General features: G+C 44.8%; 1 protein-coding gene across 2 annotated transcripts in view; it reads left to right on the forward strand.

Annotated features, from left to right (window-relative positions):
• The window catches only part of fam110b (family with sequence similarity 110 member B), a 69,280-nt gene extending 50,462 nt beyond the window's left edge, over nt 1–18,818 (forward strand). For both annotated transcript variants that reach the window (XM_052133216.1, XM_052133217.1), the window contains one exon: nt 16,864–18,818. In XM_052133216.1, coding sequence (XP_051989176.1) covers nt 17,191–18,387 — 1,197 coding nt within the window. In that variant the 5' untranslated portion in view covers nt 16,864–17,190 and the 3' untranslated portion in view covers nt 18,388–18,818. The remainder of the gene's footprint in view (nt 1–16,863) is intronic.
• Nucleotides 18,819–20,586: the final 1,768 nt, after the last annotated feature.

Consider the following 20,586-nt stretch of genomic DNA (forward strand, 5'->3'; position numbering starts at 1 on the left):
GTTTGTTATTTTGTTATCACCATGTCTGTCTATTTAAACCCGCTTGTTTCCCCTTTCCTTTGTCGTTCGTTGACGTTGTATGTTGGTATTACGTTACATGTCCGCTGTTAACCTCTCTCCCTGCTGTTCACAGTTTATGTTCGCTGTCTGTGTGTTCGTCCGAAGATTTCCCTGCTGTTCGTGTTCCCTGCTGTTAACCCGTTCGTGGATCTCCCTGCCCTTCGTGTATGTTTCATTACCCGCACCCAGTCTGTATGTTATCTAGTCTTTAGTTTCTTTTACCCATCGTGGTCCATTTATTTGCTCCAGTTTTGTACTTCATTATTTGTTTGTCAATAAAGCACGGCATTTGGATCCGCACCTCCCGTCTGCCTTCTCCTGACTTCACACAATCATTACAGGGCGAACGACCAAACAATGGATCCAACGGTCCAGCAGGCCAACTACCGGCTGCTTGGTTTGAGGCAAGGGGACCAACCAGTGGAAGACCACATCCGGGACTTCCTGGAGCTGGCACACTTGTCGGACTTCCCGGAGTCAGCCCTGGTGGTTTTCTTCAGGGGCAATTTGGACGTGTCGCTGAAAGAGCGCTTACCACCGGCGACGCTCGGCTGGACTTTGCAGGAGATGGTGGAAGAGGCTGTGCTGGTCAGCGGCTCGCCACTCACTGTGGGCGTGGCAGAGGAGGACCCTACCTCACCTCCCGCAGTGGCGACCTTCAACTCGCCATGGCTCTTCCCATCACACCTGTTCCACCAGTCAGCGAACAAACCCCCACACCAGTCGATTCCCTTGAGCCTGCATGGTCCACTTCATCTGCCCGGAGGAGGAAGAGAAGACGGGCTTCCGCCTCCCAGCCCACGCCTGCCCCGGACTGCGAGCCAGAGCCCACGCCTGCCCCGGTCTGCAAGCCAGAGCTCACACCTGTCACGGTCAGTGAGCCTGAGCCCTCGTCAGCCACGGTCAGCGAGCCTGAGCCCACGTCAGCCACGGTCAGCGAGCCTGAGCCCTCGTCAGCCACGGTCAGCGAGCCTGAGCCCTCTTCAGCCATGGTCAGCGAGCCTGAGCCTTTGCCAGCCACGGCCAGCGAGCCTGAAGCCACGCCGACCAGGAACAGCGTTCCAGCGTCGCCAGTCGCATCAGCCCTGAGGAAGAGGAGAAGGGGAAAGGCCTCTGCTCTCCAGCCTCCGCCTTCCGCAGCCCCGTGCCCTAAACCCCCCGTGGCTCTGCCCTCAGCGCCCAGCGAACCCAAGCCAGCGCATACCACGGTCAACCAGCCAGAGCCATTAGCCTCAGAGGTCAGTGAGCCAGCGCCTGTAGCCTCGACCGTCCCTGAGCCAGTGCCTGTAACCTCGACCGTCCCTGAGCCAGTGCCTGTAGCCTCGACCGTCCCTGAGCCAGCGCCTGTAGCCTCGACCGTCCCTGAGCCAGCACCTGTAGCCTCGACCGTCCCTGAGCCAGCGCCTGTAGCCTCGACCGTCCCTGAGCCAGCGCCTGTAGCCTCGACCGTCCCTGAGCCAGCGCCAGTGGCCATGACTGTCCAAGAGCCAGCGCCAGTAGCCATGACCGTCCCAGAGCCAGTGCCAGAAGCCATGACCGTCCAAGAGCCAGCGCCAGTAGCCATGACCATCCAAGAGCCACCGCCCCTCGAGCCTTCCAAGGCTCCGCCTCTCAAGTCTCTCGAGCCTTCCAGGGCTCCACCTCTCAAGTCTCTTGAGTCTTCCAGGTCTCCTCCTCCCGAGTCTTCCAGGGCTCCGTCTCAAGTTTCTCGAGCCTCCCAGGGCTCCATCTCTCAAGTCTCTCAAGCCTTCCAGGGCTCCGCCTCTCGAGCCTCCCAGGGCTCCGCCTCTCAAGTCTCCTGAGTCTTCCAGGGCTCCTCCTCCCGAGTCTTCCAGGGCTCCGTCTCTCAAGTCTCTCGAGCCTCCCAGGGCTCCATCTCTCAAGTCTCTCAAGTCTCGAGTCTTCCAGGGCTCCTCCTCCCGAGTCTTCCAGGGCTCCGTCTCTCAAGTCTCTCGAGCCTCCCAGGGCTCTGTCTCTCTAGTCTCTCGAGCCATCCAGGGTTCCGCCTCTCGAGCCTCCCGAGCCTTCCAGGGCTCCGCCTCCCGAGCCTCCCAGGGCTCCGCCTCTTAAGTCTCCTGAGCCTTCCAGGGCCCCGCCTCCGAGCCTTCCAGGGCTCCGCCTCTCGAGCCTTCCAGGGCTCCGCCTCTCGAGCCTTCCAGGGCTCCGCCTCTCGAGCCTTCCAGGGCTCCGCCTCTCGAGCCTTCCAGGGCTCCACCTCTCGAACCACCCAGGGCTCCGCCACTCAAGTCTCTCGAGCCACCCAGGGCTCCGCCCCTCGAGCCTCCTACGGCTCTGTCCCCAGAGCCTTCTACGGCTCTTCTCCCAGAGACTCCCGAGCCTCCTACGGCCCCGCCTCTAAAGCCTCCTACGGCGCCGCCTTCCTCGGCCCCGCCTCCTGAGCCTTCCCCGGCTCAGCCTCCAGAGCCTTCTACGGCTCCGCCTCCTGAGCCTCCTACGGCTCTTCTCCCAGAGACTTCCGAGCCTTTCCCGGCTCCGGTTCTGCCTCAGAAGCCTCCCTCAGCCTCACCTCCGACGCCTCCAAGGTCCTTCCCCAGCGCCGCCTCCTGAGCCACCCTCGGCGTCGCCACCTGAGCAACCCTTGGTGCCGCCTCACAAGTCTTCTACGGCTCCACCTTTGAAGTCCTCCTTGGCCCCGCCTACCATGGCTCCGCCTCCTGAGCCTCCCTCAGCTCCGCCTCCTGAGCCCCCTACGGCCCTGCTTACGCCTCCTTCGGGGCCGCCTCCCAAGTCTTCTACGGCTCCGCCTCCGAAGTCCTCCTTGGCTCCGCCTCACACGGCTCCGCCAGCCTCTGTCCTGCAGCCACCTCCCAGGTCTCCTGTACCGGCCCCTGCCCAGAGGCCAGCTCCCAGGCTACCCAAACCAGCTCCTGCCCCATGGCCCGCTCCTAGACCTCCTAATCTGGTGCTCGCCTCGTGGCCAGCTCCCGAGCCCCCCAGGCCTACCCCCACATTGTGGCCGCCTTCCAGGCCTCCTGAACCTGCCCCTGCCTGGTTGATGCCCCCCAGGCCACCGGACCCGGTCCCCTTCGCACACCCCCATAGACTGCTTGCCTGCCCTCTCGGCCTCCCTGGTCTGCCTGTCTACCTTCTCGGCCTCCCTGGTCTGCCTGCCTCCCGTGGACTGCCTAATTGCCCCCTGGGCCTGTCTCAGCACCCCTTGCACCCCCATGAACTGTCTTTGTGCCCCTTGTTCTCCCCCTGGTCTGTCTGTTTTCCCCCCAGTCTACCCCCTCTTTCCTGGGTTCTTCATTCCTTTATATTGTTTCTTGTTTTCCTTTTAAGACCATCTGGAATCCGGTCCTTTTGAGGGGGGATTATGTCACGGTTTCGTGTTGTCCGCACCATGTTTCGTGTCGTCCGCATCAGGTTTCGTGTTGTCCGCACCATGTTTCGTGTCGTCTGCACCGTGTTTTCGGTTTTGCGATCACGTTCCATGTCACGATCCTTTGTTGTCTGTACCGTGTTTTCTGTTTCACTCATCACCGCCGTCTCTGTGTTATTGTCCGCACCTGTTTGTTATTTTGTTATCACCATGTCTGTCTATTTAAACCCGCTTGTTTCCCCTTTCCTTTGTCGTTCGTTGACGTTGTATGTTGGTATTACGTTACATGTCCGCTGTTAACCTCTCTCCCTGCTGTTCACAGTTTATGTTCGCTGTCTGCGTGTTCGTCCGAGGATTTCCCTGCTGTTCGTGTTCCCCACTGTTAACCCGTTCGTGGATCTCCCTGCCCTTCGTGTATGTTTCATTACCCGCACCCAGTCTGTATGTTATCTAGTCTTTAGTTTATTTTACTCATCGTGGTCCTTTTATTTGCCCCTGTTTTGTACTTCATTATTTGTTTGTCAATAAAGCACCGTGTTTGGATCCGCACCTCCCGTCTGCCTTCTCCTGACTTCACACAATCATTACATATTGCGATATTTAGTTTTTCTGCGATATATATTGCGATATGAAAAAATACAGGATGACTTCGCCAAATGACATGAATAGCTCTATTTGAGAATAATTAATTATTCTAGAATAATTGGGGTGATTTTGTAGGGAACTGCATGAAAATGACTTTTTACTTTTTGACTTATTTTGGGTAGATTATTTTATTATAATAATGAATACACTCTTCAATTCACCATGGTTCCATTGTATTAATGTAATACTCCTCTATCAATTCACCCTAAAGTCAATGATCTAACATGTTATGATATTGTTATACATGTTGCTTACCCTAAAATAAAGGGGCTCATTTGTGAATGAAGTGTGATGTCTAGAATGGATTCGGGAGATTATAGGAGGCTTTATCTCTACTGCAACCAGGTTAAAACAGAGCATTACACTAAGGAAGTTTCATTATCACAATAGGGCATTAATGTGAATGACAAAATAAGTAATTTAACATTTTATTATATTACAAATTAGATTACAAACCTCTTTTTTTTTTTTTTAGAAATGTAAACCATAAATATCTTTCAATTTAAAAGTGCAGCTATCCACCAACCCTGAGTGGTTTACAAAAATACAACAAAAAATTAAATGTTTCTAAAAGAAATAACTTAAAAAAAACATTTGCGTGATTGTATTACATACCGCTTGTCAAAAACCGTCTTTGGTAAACGTGTTAATTGGCACCCATGTCTTTCGCAAGGTGAAATGTTACTGAATCTGTGTTTTTTTTTTTTTCTTTCTGTCGTTTGGAAGCTTTCTCGTATGGTGTAACACTGGCAAAGGCATCTGAAATAGTTTTTTGCTTTGGACGGCATTTAGATCTGGCTTTGCACTCAAGATACAAAGATTTGTGGAGCTGACTTAAATGATCAAATAAATTGGTCGTGTTTCCTCGTGTTGTGGCAACAATTACAAGACAGTCTCGGTCAAAGTACCTGTTTTTGGTCAACATCATCCTGTCTGTAGACAAAATATTTCCATATAACTGACAATGCATTTAATTTTTCAACGAAATCCTCCATTTCTTTTGGTGCAAGCAGAGCCTGCACGTCAACAAGGTGCAGCAATGAACGTTTAAAAAAAATTATAATAAACTCTGTGCATCTATGAACCCATAAATCGGAGTAAATAACGTAATAGCAGACAGATATAATGCTACATTTCTGTGGAGCGGAGGGGGGCGGGGCCGGGTTGGAATATTGCGCGCCCGGTCCCCAATCGGCCTGATAAGGCGTGCGAGGGATAAAGGCGGCTGGTGACGATGGTTCGAGAGAGAGAGAATTACGTCATGTGTATTGATGTATGTGTGTTTTGAGTTTAATTAAATTATCATTTATGTTGACAAGCCGGTTCTCGCCTCGTCCTTGCCCATCCTTTAAAAAAAATATTGTAGACTATATGTTTATCCTACTACATCGCACGTTCTGCGATGTGACTATTGCGGATGCTGCGCATCGCAATGCCGATGCTGAAACGATATATTGTGCAGCCCTAATATTTAATTATCTTTACCCCTTAACCCAAACCCAAACCCAAAACCCAAACTTCAGTGGAGTAAAAATCTAATTTTAGAGCCAAAATGCAGCGTCTGAATTGTGCTCATCATTGTTTATGTGAGCTTGATTACATCCTGGTTCCCATGATACCAACCTGTGTGTCTGAGGTTACTCAAGCAACATGCTATCAGTAGCACTTGAGGGAAAAGTGCTTTTTATGGAGCTTGTCGGTAATTCACGGGGTTAATTTCAGAGTACATAAACTTACGGAAGCAACATGTCGATTACTTGTGTGGTCATGTTGGTTTGAACAAGTAGGTAGCTGGAGGAGATTGACATATATTTTGCATAAACTCAGCAAAAAAAGAAACATCCTTTTCAGGACCCTGGATTTTAAAGATAATTTTGTACAAATCCATATAACTTTACAGATCTTTATTGTAAAGTGTTTAAACAAAGTTTTCCATGATTGTTCAAAGAACCATAAACAATTCATGAACATGCACCTGTGGAACGGTCGTTAAGACACTAACATCTTACAGATGGTTGGCAATTAAGGTCACAGTTATAAAAACTCAGGATACTAAAGAGACCTTTCTACTGACTCTGAAAAACACCAAAAGAAAGATGCCCAGGGTCCCTGCTCATCTGCGTGAACGTGCATTAGGAATGCTGCATGGAGGCATGAGGACTGCAGATGTGCCCAGGGCAATAAAAATCTGTACTGTGAGTCACCTAAGACAGTGCTACAGGGAGACCTTAAGGACAGCTGAATGTCCTTGCAGTGGCAGACCATGTGTAACAACACCTGCACAGGATCGGTACATCCGAATATCACACTTGCAGGACGGGTACAGGATGGCAACAACAACTGCCTGAGGTAAACCTGTGCTCAGACTGTCCGCAATAGGCTGAGAGAGGCTGGACTGAGGGGTTGTAGGCATGTTTTGCCACAGCAGCTCTTTTGTTTTTAGCAGTATTTACAGCTACCACGTTAAGCCTGCGGGCACCATTCCAGCTTATTGAGACTGAGAGCCATTTAGAGTTCCAGTTTTATTTGAAAGCGAGAGGAAAAAAAGATGAACTATTCAATCCAACACCATTTCAACCCCCAGCATTTTTATCAGGTTCTGCCACACAGGTGATGCCTGTCAGCCTCACCTCGCTGCAGCTTGTTTAGGGCGTGCTCTTACCAGCGATTGTTATTCATCTTACATGAATATCACGATTGTTTCTCCCTCCAAAGTGCCCTTTCGGAGCATGAGCCGAATTCGGCTCCGCAAGAGGCGGATCATGCGCCACATCCTGCAATGCGTCTTGCTTACTCTCAACATTATTGACTATATTTTACAGAAGGAGGCAGTCATACTCCTAAGGAGCAAATAGCCTCAAGTGAATCCTTCAATGATGATTGCAAGTCCATGCATATCTTTATGCAGTACAGAGCCAAAACTCTTATTTCTCAGATCATTTTATGCTGTTTTACACATTGTTTATTAAGATCTACTGTATTCCCCAGCACATTTTGTTGAAATGTTACTAATATTTTCTCTTCTCTGGGGAAAAAACAAAACAAAAAAAACTGCGCAAGTGCAGCCCACAATCCAGTGGGTATGGAGTTAACTTTTCACAGATTATTCCTTTTTTCACAGGGTCGTGAATTATCTTCCTTGTATAAGTTTCACCTAAATAGGATTATTTTGCCTTTTCTACAGCAACGCCTGAAATTGTGCGTTCACCAATATTACTTCCAGCAGGCCTCTGTGAGAGCCCATTTAATTTCCTGTCACTGGATTGTATGCAGGTGTCCTCTCGATTTCTCTATCTAGGCATCCAAGACTTCACCATTACCTACCAAGGAGCCAAAGATGGCAACCATTTTAGTTTAGAAAGCACAACTGCGGTGCTTCTGTCTTTGGCTCAAAACATCCCTAAACAGCACAAATATGCTGTCTTCATGCCACAAATGTTGCGTCTTTTGGGTCATGCAACAAAGTCCCACAACACCACAAAGCAACACAAACATGCTGTACAGGTGCCGCAACTGTGGTGTCCTTCGGACCATGCGACAAACTCCCACCACACCGCAAAGCAACACAGATGTGTTGTCCAGGTGCCGCAACAGCAGAACCTTTCAGGCCGTACCACTAAATGGTGCCACAGGTTCACCTATGTGAATCACAGTGTGGGCCCTCCCGTTCAAACGTTATGCAGGCTTTCCCATCGAATTGCAGTGTTTGCTCTCCTGTTCGAATGCAGTGTGAGCCTCAGTCCCCTACAGATAAGTACAAACTAACATTTGCTTCCCTTACAGGTGTTAATAAATCGAATGAAGTCTTTTGTGCCGTACTCGATACAACAGCAACAGTACCCCACCCATACCAAATGTGTGTACACGGTTTGTAATATTTTCTCCACAGGCGCTTTCAATGTCTAAGTAACATACTTTCATAGAAGTGTATCTACAGCAATGGAAACGCAGCAGCTCTCCCAAAGGAGCTCCTTCACTATGCCCCCAAATACTCAATCCACTGCCACAGCAGTATTTTTTTACTATTCCATCTCCTCTACATCCGCAGCAGCGTTTTACCATGCTTCTGCCGAAGCCTTTTGTCTTCGCTTCTCAGCAGCTGCAGCTTGCATTACAGGAGATAGCGGTCACCACCTCCTCTTCTCAAAGCACTATATTTCCCTATCTATGGATAGTCTATTGAGTGAGGCTACCACTCCAAACATGCCCCATTCGATTGCTTGTTGGGCTTACCCATTCAAATGCCGTGAGCTTTCTTTCTTTATAGAGCAGTCTCCCATTCGAATCGCAGTGTCAGCCCTGCCTTTCGAATGCAGAACGAGCCAACTCTCATTCTCACCTTCTCCATTCGATTGCCTGCTGGGCTTACCCGTTAGAATGCTGTGAGTTCTCTCTCAATAGAAGAGTCTCCCGTTCTAATCACAGTGTGAGCCTTCACTTTCGAACGCAGCCGAGCCAGCTCTTGTTCTCATTCTCCCCGTTTGACTGCTTGCTGGGCTTACCGTTCAAATGCTGTGAGCTCACTCTATCTGTAGAGCAGTCTCCCATTCTAATCGCAGTGTGAGCCCTCCCTTTTTAATGCAGCACGACCAGCTAGTGCTCATTTTCCCTGTTTGATTGCTTGCTTGGCTTACCCATTTGAATGCCGTGAGCTCTCTCTCTCTCTATAGAGCAGTCTCCTATTGGAATCGCAATGTGAGCCCTCCCTTTTGAACACAATGTGAGCCAAATCTCACTCTTCCCCATTCAACTGCTTGCTGGGCTTACCCGTTCGAATGCCGTGAGCTCTCTCTCTCTCCATAGAACATTCTCCCGTTCGAATTGCAGTGTGAGCTCTCCCTTTCGAACGCAGCGCGAGCCAACTCTTGTTCTCATTTTTCCCCGTTCGACTGCTTGCTGGGCTTACCCGTTCGAATGCTGTGAGTCTCTCTCTCTCTCTCTCTCTCTCTCCATAGAACAGTCTCCTGTTTAAAGGGCAGTGTGAGCCCTCCATTTCGAACACAGCATGAGCCAACTCTCATTTTCACCTTCCCTACTGTGAGCCCATCCACTCCTACGACAAGTGGTGGTCTCTTGTTCGAATCGCAGTGTAGCTGTCTCGACCAGCCTTCGTACCTTCAAACAAATGCGTAAAGCACTCTCTCTATACATATTTTGGGGCGAAGAACAATTCAGAGCCAATTTACCAAATAGAATTGTTGCTGGCTTGCTGCCCTAAATACTTCCTTCCAAGGCCATGGTACCATTCTTTCATCTTAACGCCTTTTTGGGGTTAATCAGGACTCAATTCGAGTCTCGAGCTCTGAGCCCTCCAGTATATAGACAGCAAGCCAAATACGTTTACTGCTTCAACACAAGATTTCATTAATTTACGAACTACTGAAATGGAGTTAATTAACACAGGTTCGGGAGGAGCATGTTCATTTTAATCTGACAAATCACAGCCCATGAGCAGGAGTATATAAGCTGCTGCTTACCTGCTTCCTGTGACTACTCTCCTGACATCCTACATCCACCCTATCTCCACCTATTCCCTAGATTAATTATCTAAATAAGTAAAGTCCGGGGGTGGGGGATAATCTGGACTCGAGTCGAGTCTCGAGCTCCGAGCCCTCCAGTATATGTACTGCAAGCCAAATACGTGTACGGCTTCACCACAAGATTGCATTAACATACGAACTACTGAAGTATTAAAACATTTTTTTTTTACATGTGTATTAGGTTCATTGTCTAATCTTGGCCTTTATTCAAGGACTGCTAATGCTAAATTTTGTTTAGAAAACAGAATGTCTGAACTAATGTTTTACGGAGTGTATGATGCAATTGTAAACTTCACAGACACCATAATTAAAAAATTAAAACGTCCTCATCTTTATTATACAGTATATATCTGTTGTTTCAGATCTAAGGGAATGTTTATTTCTGTGATAATGCTGGGGTCAGGCACACACACACACACACACACACACACACACACACACACACACACACACACACACACAAACACTTGGGCCCAGGCCTGAATGATTAACGGAAGGGAAGAGCCAATGAGTTGCTCTCCCCTGAGGGACAGGGCTCATCTGCTGACTGCATGAGTCACTAGTCCAGCCCAGTGCACGCAGCAGACCACCAGCTTTAATGTCACAGCCCTGTGCTGATGCTACTGCTGCTGGTGTATAGCAGATAACAGATGGACACCAGAATCTGTTGCTTATATAGCAGTATATCAACAGACTAATACACTCAATATTACGGCACATTCATTTTAGCTGTATGTCAGCATGGCTAGCTTTGGTATAATCTTATGTAAGCATATGATTCTATTTTGCCTTTTTATTTGAGATACAGGTAAATGGGTTTATTTTTCAATAAATGTATATATAATAATGTTATATTGTTATTGCATTAGATATCATGAGCTAACAATTTACAATAATATATTACAGCATTTATTAATCATCGTTTATGCTAATTTACAAATATGTAATGTTAATTTATTATTGAATTTTTGTTCATAATGCATAAAATAATACAACTTTTAATGTAAAAATGCGTTGGTATATGAAGAAAGTAACATTTACCAAGATTAATAAATGCTGTTTAAGTTTTGTTTATTGTTAGATTAACTATTGTGTAAACTAATGTTATCGAATCCAACAATGTAAAGTGTTACCAGAGATTCTTATGAACACCCCTTGCCTCCTGTAAATGTATGGCCCTGATTGGCTTGTTGCTTTTTAAATGGCAACAAAAGCAATTTAATAAACTAATAGATACTAATATTCAATTTGTAGTTATATTCATTAAAAATAATAATTGGTAAGTATAAAGTCCCTTAGCTTGACTGTAGTATGTTTATGGTTACCATTTCACAGCGACTTCGAACAAGGCTTCTCCAATCAGAGATTATAGTTTACACTTTCAGTTTATTTTACATTTAATAAAATCATTCAAATGTTTTAAAAATTATTGATTTACCAAAAACCGAAACGGTCTTTTAAAAAACACCTTCTTGGTCATGTACAGAGACAGAATCTGTAGCTCTCCTCACCCTGAGAAATGTTTCTAAACATTTAGGTTAATGTGATAAAAGGATTTTAGCTGAAATCCAATCTTCTCTTTGTTTTATACATGACATTGTAACCCAATACACCCAGTGGGACACTGGTGCTTAATATCATCTCAAAGAGTCAGAGATAAATGAAACAGACTTGGAACTTAATCTAGAACTAATGTGATCATATATGTGATGATCAATCTTGCTATTGTTGTTTTGTAGATTCTAGTAATTTATTTTTTTTAAACTGGCTGCCGCTCTCGTGATCATCATGTGTTTGGAGTTAAAAGAAAAAAAAATGTTGGCCTCCCAGACAGCAAGATGGCATTAATGGCAGAGTTGCAACATTGCCAAACGGCTCAGCTGATTTGGCATATTTGCGGTCTGTGTTTCTCTGATTTTATGGCCCGAGGAGCACTTGAATGTGGCTAAAGTGGTCATACAGTGTAACACGGTGTGCTGCTGATAGCACATTCCAAACATGGGAAACACACTCAGTTGATACAGATGTGTGTGTTTTTTCAGTGTTTCTTCAGCGGAATGATCCAAAACAATTTAAACAACACTACAACCCATTGAGGAGACTGTAAGTCTATTCCTCACAGCCTAGTTTCATTCCCTTCCAAAATTAAAGATGGTGCTACTATGAATAAAGTATACTTTATTAATACCATAATACCATCTGCTACCAACAAGTAGGTATTAAGGTATTATGAAGAGGGACATTTTCATACAAGAGAGCATTTTATTGAACAAAAATTTAAGTGCTGCAAGATCAGTATTCATCAATGTAGTCTGTTTACCCAGAAGACTGTACATTTTAAATGTGTATATATGTTAAAAATATTTTTTTTTACTTTGAGGAGTATATGCTGTATGGAAGTAGCAAATACTGTAGATGGCCTCAAAGCTAACTAAAATTTATGGCACTTTTCCACTGCACGTTAGGGTTCTACTCATCTCTACTCACTTTACTTTTCTGAGCTTGCTTTTCCACTGCAGTTTAGTGCTACCTCAATGTGGGTGGGACTATAGGCTGATCGTCATAGCTGCGCCACCTCTACTGCCGTGACATCATCTTAAACACGACAATAAACAGTAACACGACTGCTAGCTGTTAGCTACTATGTCATTGTGCTGCATAAAGCAGTTGTTGCATGGTGATTTTACACAAGTGTAACTGTTAAATTGCCCTGGTTGTTTTAGAAGTAAGCCGTGTGCGGCCAACAGCTGAGACACTTCCTGAAAGACTTTTTCGTTTCGCATCATTTCGTTCGTCGCTAACGAGAAGAACATCTGCACCTCGTTTTTTGACCACGCTGTGGTTTTGCGCACAGCCATTTCTTTTTCAATTAGAAAGTTGCGTGGACAAATGATACTACTATCCCTGTAGCTAACTTTAAACCTAGCGGGTTGATGTCCCATGTTGCAAATCCAGTGACGCTGGTTGTGACGATTCTCTCTGACCAATCAGTGATCTGCAGGGTTTTGAAGTCACATTTAGTATCGGCTCGCTTGGAACCTTGTACCGAGGTGGTACTAAAAAGTACCAAGTACTATCCACAGTGGAAAACCCCCAAAAAGCAAGCAGAGTCGGGTCGAGTTGTACCGTGCATTGGAAAAGCTCCATTTGTGCATAAGTGTGCACGTTACATACAGATATGTTTCTTATAAGCACTGGATCATATACAGAGCTCTCCATATACATAAATGCCTCTTGTTCACTTTTGCATGGATTGTTGACCTTGGAGCCAGGCGTTTTCTAATATCCACTTTAAAAATCACTGCTTCATTTCAGCAGGCCAACTCACATGGATGGTTCAGTGAGGTCAAATGTTGTTCTTACATAGCAGATAAGGGTGAGTGGGTGCGTCAAAAAAGCCTTGGGAATTTTCTTTGGCTCTGCTATTTCTTATAGGCTTTGGAAGGAGATGATGTGAGATGGCTCCTGGCTGGAGGCCAACAGCTGGCCTTACTTTGTGTTTTGGGGGAGGGGGGCTACAGCTCTCTGCAGAGAGGATTAAAGGCTGGCTAGGTTTTTTTTTATTTGTTGGGGGAGTTTGAGCTTGTTACGATTATTACTCTCTGCATGACCCAGGTTTTAGACTCCTTTTTAATAATTCTGTAATTATGTTTGAAGAAAAAGACCCCCATATGTGCTGTTTAAGTACATAATCACCAACCCCTTCCTGAAACATATAATTGTCATTGTTGAAAACATTATTAAAGAATTGAAAACACTTGGTTGTCCCCCAAGACAAGCTCTATATTCAACAACGTCTGCTCATACTGTATTTCAGCTAAACATATTCATTCATAAGTCTATGAGCACAGCAGAGTCATTATATCTGCCTGTTTTACTCCACAATGGAAAAACAAAAAACAAGTGAACAAATATTTGCATTTATAAAAATGATGCCTATTTTTAGGGCCATTAAGACTTTTTACATTGTGACATTATTTTCAAGACAGTTTTGCACATACCCCCTAATTATTTTATTCGGCAATGCGAGGAAAAATGGTCAATATGATATTATCATTACTGCAATGTAAAAAGTATTGATACGTACACTCACCTAAAGGATTATTAGGAACACCTGTTCAATTTCTCATTAATGCAATTATCTAATCAACCAATCACATGGCAGTTGCTTCAATGCATTTAGGGGTGTGGTCCTGGTCAAGACAATCTCCTGAACTCCAAACTGAATGTCAGAATGGGAAAGAAAGGTGATTTAAGCAATTTTGAGCGTGGCATGGTTGTTGGTGCCAGACGGGCCGTTCTGAGTATTTCACAATCTGCTCAGTTACTGGGATTTTCACACACAACCATTTCTAGGGTTTACAAAGAATGGTGTGAAAAGGGAAAAACATCCAGTATGCGGCAATCCTGTGGGCGAAAATGCCTTGTTGATGCTAGAGGTCAGAGGAGAATGGGCTGACTGATTCAAGCTGATAGAAGAGCAACTTTGCCTGAAATAACCACTCGTTACAACCGAGGTATGCAGCAAAGCATTTGTGAAGCCACAACACGCACAACCTTGAGGCGGATGGGCTACAACAGCAGAAGACCCCACCGGGTACCACTCATCTCCACTACAAATAGGAAAAAGAGGCTACAATTTGCAAGAGCTCACCAAAATTGGACAGTTGAAGACTGGAAAAATGTTGCCTGGTCTGATGAGTCTCGATTTCTGTTGAGACATTCAGATGGTAGAGTCAGAATTTGGCGTAAACGGAATGAGAACATGGATCCATCATGCCTTGTTACCACTGTGCAGGCTGGTGGTGGTGGTGTAATGTGTGGGGATGTTTTCTTGGCACACTTTAGGCCCCTTAGTGCCAATTGGGCATCGTTTAAATGCCACGGCCTACCTGAGCATTGTTTCTGACCATGTCCATCCCTTTATGGCCACCATGTACCCATCCTCTGATGGCTACTTCCAGCAGGATAATGCACCATGTCACAAAGCTCGAATCATTTCAAATTGGTTTCTTGAACATGACAATGAGTTCACTGTACTAAAATGGCCCCCACAGTCACCAGATCTCAACCCAATAGAGCATCTTTGGGATGTGGTGGAACGGGAGCTTCGTGCCCTGGATGTGCATCCCACAAATCTCCATCAACTGCAAGATGCTATCCTATCAATATGGGCCAACATTTCTAAAGAATGCTTTCAGCACCTTGTTGAATCAATGCCACGTAGAATTAAGGCAGTTCTGAAGGCGAAAGGGGGTCAAACACAGTATTAGTATGGTGTTCCTAATAATCCTTTAGGTGAGTGTATAAGCAGTGCTTCCTTGGTAATTCCATGCATTTTTGCTAATTTTAATAAAATAAATATTTGTACTGTAATCGGTAAAAATGACTGTTACGGTAATGAGAATCAGTATTGATAACAATGCGAACAGTAAAATTAAAATGTCCGGACATGCTGTGGTAATGTTCTTATGTTTTCTGAAAATTATGTTAAAATGCAAAGTAATCTTATTGGTCCTAATTTTAGGCATCATTTTTAAAAACAGATATCTTTAAAAAAAAAAAACATTTTTATTATTGATTTGGGGTTAAATATTTTCACGAAATTTTCTTGACAGGTTTCATGCGAATCCCCCATTTAAATTTCGGTTACTCATTATAGGTATTTTTGGAGCAAGTGTACATGTTTTTAAAGAAATATTCTGGGTTCAATATGCAGAAAGAAAAAAAGAAGTTTAGCTCTACGAGTCAAATTATTTTCTATATAGCAAACCACATATCCTGCCGATGTGTGTTGATAGTTAAGCTCTTACTGTTGAAGTCTAAGGGGCAATTGTTGCATGTTTGCCACAAGATTTTCCATTATAAGCTGATACTGTCAACATGTTTATTGAAATTACTCTCTGTGGTAACTGCCAAAGGTGCTGTTGATAGCTTAACTTGGAATAAGGCCCTCTTATTCTCTTTTCTTTAACAGTTTCTCCACTGACATTTTTAAGAGTTTGAAAAGCCTCCATCTAGCTCAGAAGTGATTGTGGGGATGTTTTGTGTCTGATGTACAAAAAATGTGTGCTTTTGGGTCCGGTGAGGTTCACTTGCTAATGGGGATATTGTAATTATTTGATATTTCTACAAAGACAATTGCCCTGCAACAATAAAATCACTAGTGAGCTTGTGATAAAGGTGCCCAGGTGCCAAAATAATTAAGGGCTGGGTGTAACGACTGAGATATGTGTGTTAATAGGCTATAAGATAATGTTTCACTCAGGTTAGTTAACCTGAACTTGTAATTTTGGTGAAACACAAGGAAACGTCACATCATAAAATGTGACAAAATTCCAGACTATCTGCCAAAAAGTGCAACTATCTGATGCAATTATTTGAAAAATAGACAATTTTCTACATCACAGAAGGGTTAAGTCATAATGGAGGAAATGTAAAGACCCCCTGAGCCCCCCTAAGACCTGGAGCTTGTAAAAGTAAAATGGGCTTGAGCTCAAAGATACAGACTCTTGGTTGCTTCCTCTGTAATAGTGGTGCTGATGTTTATTTCTTTCATTAATCTCTGCAGCCCTGAGATTGATAGGGAAGACTGTCACAGTCTGTTGTGCCATAAACTGCTTTGTCATAGCAATTTTCAGAACTATTGCAGCCACCAGTATCACTGTTGTCCAAGAGCCCCTGTAATTACTTTTATTTATGAGACCTGGAAAGTTTTCCACCATTTTGTGTTTCTTCTCGTCACTGTATTTTTTTCTTATACCCCTGCAAACAGACCCAAGTTCTTGGCAGGAACATGAGCCGTGATCCTACATCTATATTTCTTTGAACTATGTATTTTATATGAGAAGGGGACATTTGATATGAAATAATTATAAGGAATGAATTAGAAATGCCTTATCAAATTATGTTTTTTTTTTTTTTCATTAGGTTATTATATAGACTGCCATAAATGACAATGATACAGTATATAAATAAAGGCTGTAAGTCAGCTTATTTTAAATTATACTTATGGAACAACAGTACAATAATCAGCAAAAATGTTCTTAGATAAAGTAATATATAAAAAACAAATCTAATGTAATTGTCCCACTCTCCCCACCCCATCACTCAATTGTTATTAATTCCACTGATATCGAGGTGTACATTCATTCATTTTTTTTCTAGTGCTTAAATGATTAGCCAACAGCATGCCTGACTGCCATCTCTTCCTGTTGTTGCTAGGAATGTGATGTCACCTGCTCCCTTAACAGGGTTGGTGCTTGTGTGTTTCAGATCCTCAGCCTTGGTCAGGAACAAAGGATCAGCGTCAAGGCTTTTCCCCACAATACTCCAGTGCTCCCTCCCAGCTGGCAGAGCCTGACAGGGTGTGCTGACACTGACTGGAGCTGAGTGCTCTCTTTTCCTGCTGTGCAGGGCCTGGCTGCGTGAAAGAATCAGGGGCTAATTAATGAGCTGTGAGTATGCGGCCTCACTGCTGACAGCCAGTGGAGACAGGATTAATAGTCCGGTCATCTGGCTTGATGTGTGTGCCTCCAGGCTGCCCCTTGACGAGAGTCCACTGCGGAATCCAACACGGCGGCCGCCGGGAGACCAGCGGAGATGCCCACCGAGACGCTGCAGGCAGATAGCAAGCCTGCCGGCCAGGGTGGGGCCTTTGCCTCTGCCGTTCCGCTCCGCATCCTCAACAAGGGGCCCGACTACTTTCGCCGCCAGACTGAGCCCAACCCCAAGCGGCTGAGTGCCGTAGAACGGCTAGAAGCTGATAAGGCCAAGTACGTGAAGAGCCAGGAGGTCATTAACGCTAAGCAGGAACCCATCAAGCCACAGATACTGGCCAAGCCACCCGTCTGCCCAGCTCCCATCAAGCGGAGTGGTGGTGTGGGATCTGGCCTGAAGGCCTCCAACAACAATGCTAAATCAGACACCTGCGCTACCACCAAACGGGAGAATCTCAACCTAGAGATCTTGAAGAACATCCTGAACAGCTCCTCCTCATCCGAGGGGCCTGCCAAAGTGACGTCGCACAAAGTTGGGGCACGGAGCTGGACGCCACACCACTCCTCAGAGTTGTCTGAACCTGGATTTCGTTTCTTTACGGAGTCACTCAAAGTTCCATCCTCTACACAAGGTCGACACAGTCCTCAGGGAGGCAACTTAAACCTGAGTCGTAGGCTGCTAGAGGAGAGGTACTGTGAGGTTGATGGAGAGCGCTTGCCATTGCATGCCTCTCATAGTTCCTCAGACATTCGCTGGATGTGCAATGGCAAGCCACTCAGAGCGGCCCACAGCAGCAGCTCTTCTGCACCACCACTGCCGCCCAAGCCCAGTGCCAAGGCCTTAGCTGCTTGTGACAATGCTCCCCACTCTTCTGAAAGAGAGACATTGCCCAGCACTGCCACAGAACTGGAGCTAGAGTTGGGCAGTTCTGTGGCCCGCAGGCCCTCTCTGCACCGCTCCAAGTCTGACCTGAGTGACCGCTATGCTCGGGCCGGTGCAGATGTAGAGCGCTTCTTCAACTATTGTGGGCTGGATCCCGAGGAGTTGGAGAGCGTCGGCGTGGAAAGCTTTGCCCGTGCGAACTCTGACATTGTCTCGCTCAACTTCCGTAGTGCCAGCATGATCAGTTCAGACTGCGAGCAGTCACGGCATAGCAATGACGGCCTGAGTGACGAAGAAGACGATGCCGGTGAGCGCGTTCCCTATGGAATTTCAGCTGTGGAACGGAACGCCCGGGTCATTAAGTGGCTCTACAGCATCAAGCAGGCACGGGAATCTCAGAAAGTCTCCCATGTTTAAAAGAGGGAGCAAGACCTCCCCTTCCCCATCTGGACTTGGTACCTGCTTATTTTTGCAATCCAAGCACTGTCTTTGAAATCTTGAAGAATGAAATGGTAAAGCCTTTGGAGTTAACAGCTCTTAGTTGCTTATTTGCATTCAGTGTTCATTGTCATTTGAATCTGCATGACTCCTTAGGTACTCAACCTCCTTGCGGCCTCCAGGTAATACAGCTCATGTAGGAGCCTCTTTAAAGATGGTTGCATTAACACCAGCTCTTTGCAGAGAACAACTCATGCTTCCTTTTTCTTATGCTGTTCTTGCTGTCTCTGTCGTCAAGCTGATGTTACAATGCCAGCTCCTTTAAGGTGCTTCTTATTTCACTTGGGCACACTGAGCCAGGAAGCCATATTGGTATGAATGCAGAGCTGCAGTGTGTTAAGACTTCTTTGCCCCCCTCTCTCTCTCTCTCTCTTCTCTCTCTCTCTCAATTCAATTTAAAGTACTTTATTGGCATGATTGTGTTTACATACAATATTGCCAAAGCATTAATACACAAAACAGATAATGACAAGACAAATAATAATAATAAAATAGTAATTCTCTCTCTCTCTCTCTCTCTCACTCTCTCTTTTTTTTTCTTTTTTTTTATGATGGATACTAGCTGTATGTATATAGCCCTCTGTGAATAGGTGCAGCAGAAGCATGTTTTAGTCCATTATTGAGATCTCCCCTGCCCGACTTCTCTTGGTCATTCTTGCACTGGTCATATTGTTTCAGCAGTATCATTCTGCTTCATGTAGTTTGTTTTCACTTTGTCTGTCATTCATAAAGTTCCTGTTTGGCGGTTGATTATTTTTTAGGTACATTTGTATCGAAGGTGTAAATGCTGTAAGAATATGTACAGTATATCATTTTCAGAGTTGTTGGAAAAGCATTGTGTGATGACGAGTCTGCTATACTCCTCCATAACTCTTGGTCTTTTTGTTCCCCTCTCTGGGCTTGTATCACGAGGCTGTGTGAGACTTTGTCCGTGATCAAATCTGAACGACTGTTGTTACAATTAAATATATGTTCGGTATATTGAAGTTTGAGCTGTTACTTAAAAAATGTCTTCAAGACATTTGTTCACATTCAGTTCTATTTCATTTAAATAAATGGCTGATTTTGCCAACTTTTGCCATCAACTTAAAATGTTTCAATGTCTTTTTCTGAGATATTTTTGATGAAACATTCTCTATGTATGTGATGTCTTTGAAAGGAATAGTTCAACCAAAAATGAAAATTCTGTCTTCTATACTCACCCTCATGTCATTCCAAACCCATATAACTTTCTTTCTTCCTTCAAAACACAAAATAACATTTTATGAACAATGTTCATGGTTCTCTTTTCCATACAGTGTAAGCATACAGGTACTGGCAGATCCCATCCCAAACTACTACAAGTCTTCTGAAGCCCTATGAAAGCTTTGTGTGAGCAGCATCTGAAATTAAAATAGTTATTCACTGATTATCTTGCTGTAGCTAAAAAAATGCATTTCGTAATTTTTGTATTGCCCCTAGTCTCAGCCTCAGACGGCACGCCCACGGACTGCCCATTTCCACGCACTAACTGTCTGATGCACATAGAACACAAAATTTGAAAACACTTTCTCGAACCACTCTGCGCAAATCTGATTGGCTGGTTGGATGGAACCACACAGTACTTTTCATCAGTCCGACTGGAAACGGTTTTGCGTTGATACAGTGAGCACTTTTCAGGGCAAAATAATCACCCGATTTGTCCAGGTTTACCAGGTTAGTGACATCAAATCTTTTAAAGATATTCAGAGTTTTGTTTGAGGCAAGTAGCCATAGGTAAAGCAGATAACCATGAGCAGAGCTGCATATTCTGCTTTGTTTAATTTGTTTTTCTGATGAGGTTTCTGTGCTTTACATTGACTCTGTACACATTATCTGCTATTTTCCCATGTGTTTACTCTGCAATCACCCGCAGAGACTGGCGCGCTATTATATAAATCATATCTTTGTCCATGACAGTCTTTTATGGAATGATATATCTCTGATAGCCCCGCCTCTAAATGACAATGATGACCAAACTGACTGTGATTGATCACTTTACATGTTAGTTAGAGGGACTTTCATGTCTAACTAAGAGGTTCTTGGCCAGTTGAAACTGCTATAGATCCCAGAACTTTGCCATTTTATTCAAAGGTCTGG

The sequence above is a fragment of the Xyrauchen texanus genome, chromosome 9 (genome assembly GCF_025860055.1).
Source record: "Xyrauchen texanus isolate HMW12.3.18 chromosome 9, RBS_HiC_50CHRs, whole genome shotgun sequence".
Lineage (NCBI taxonomy): Eukaryota > Metazoa > Chordata > Actinopteri > Cypriniformes > Catostomidae > Xyrauchen > Xyrauchen texanus.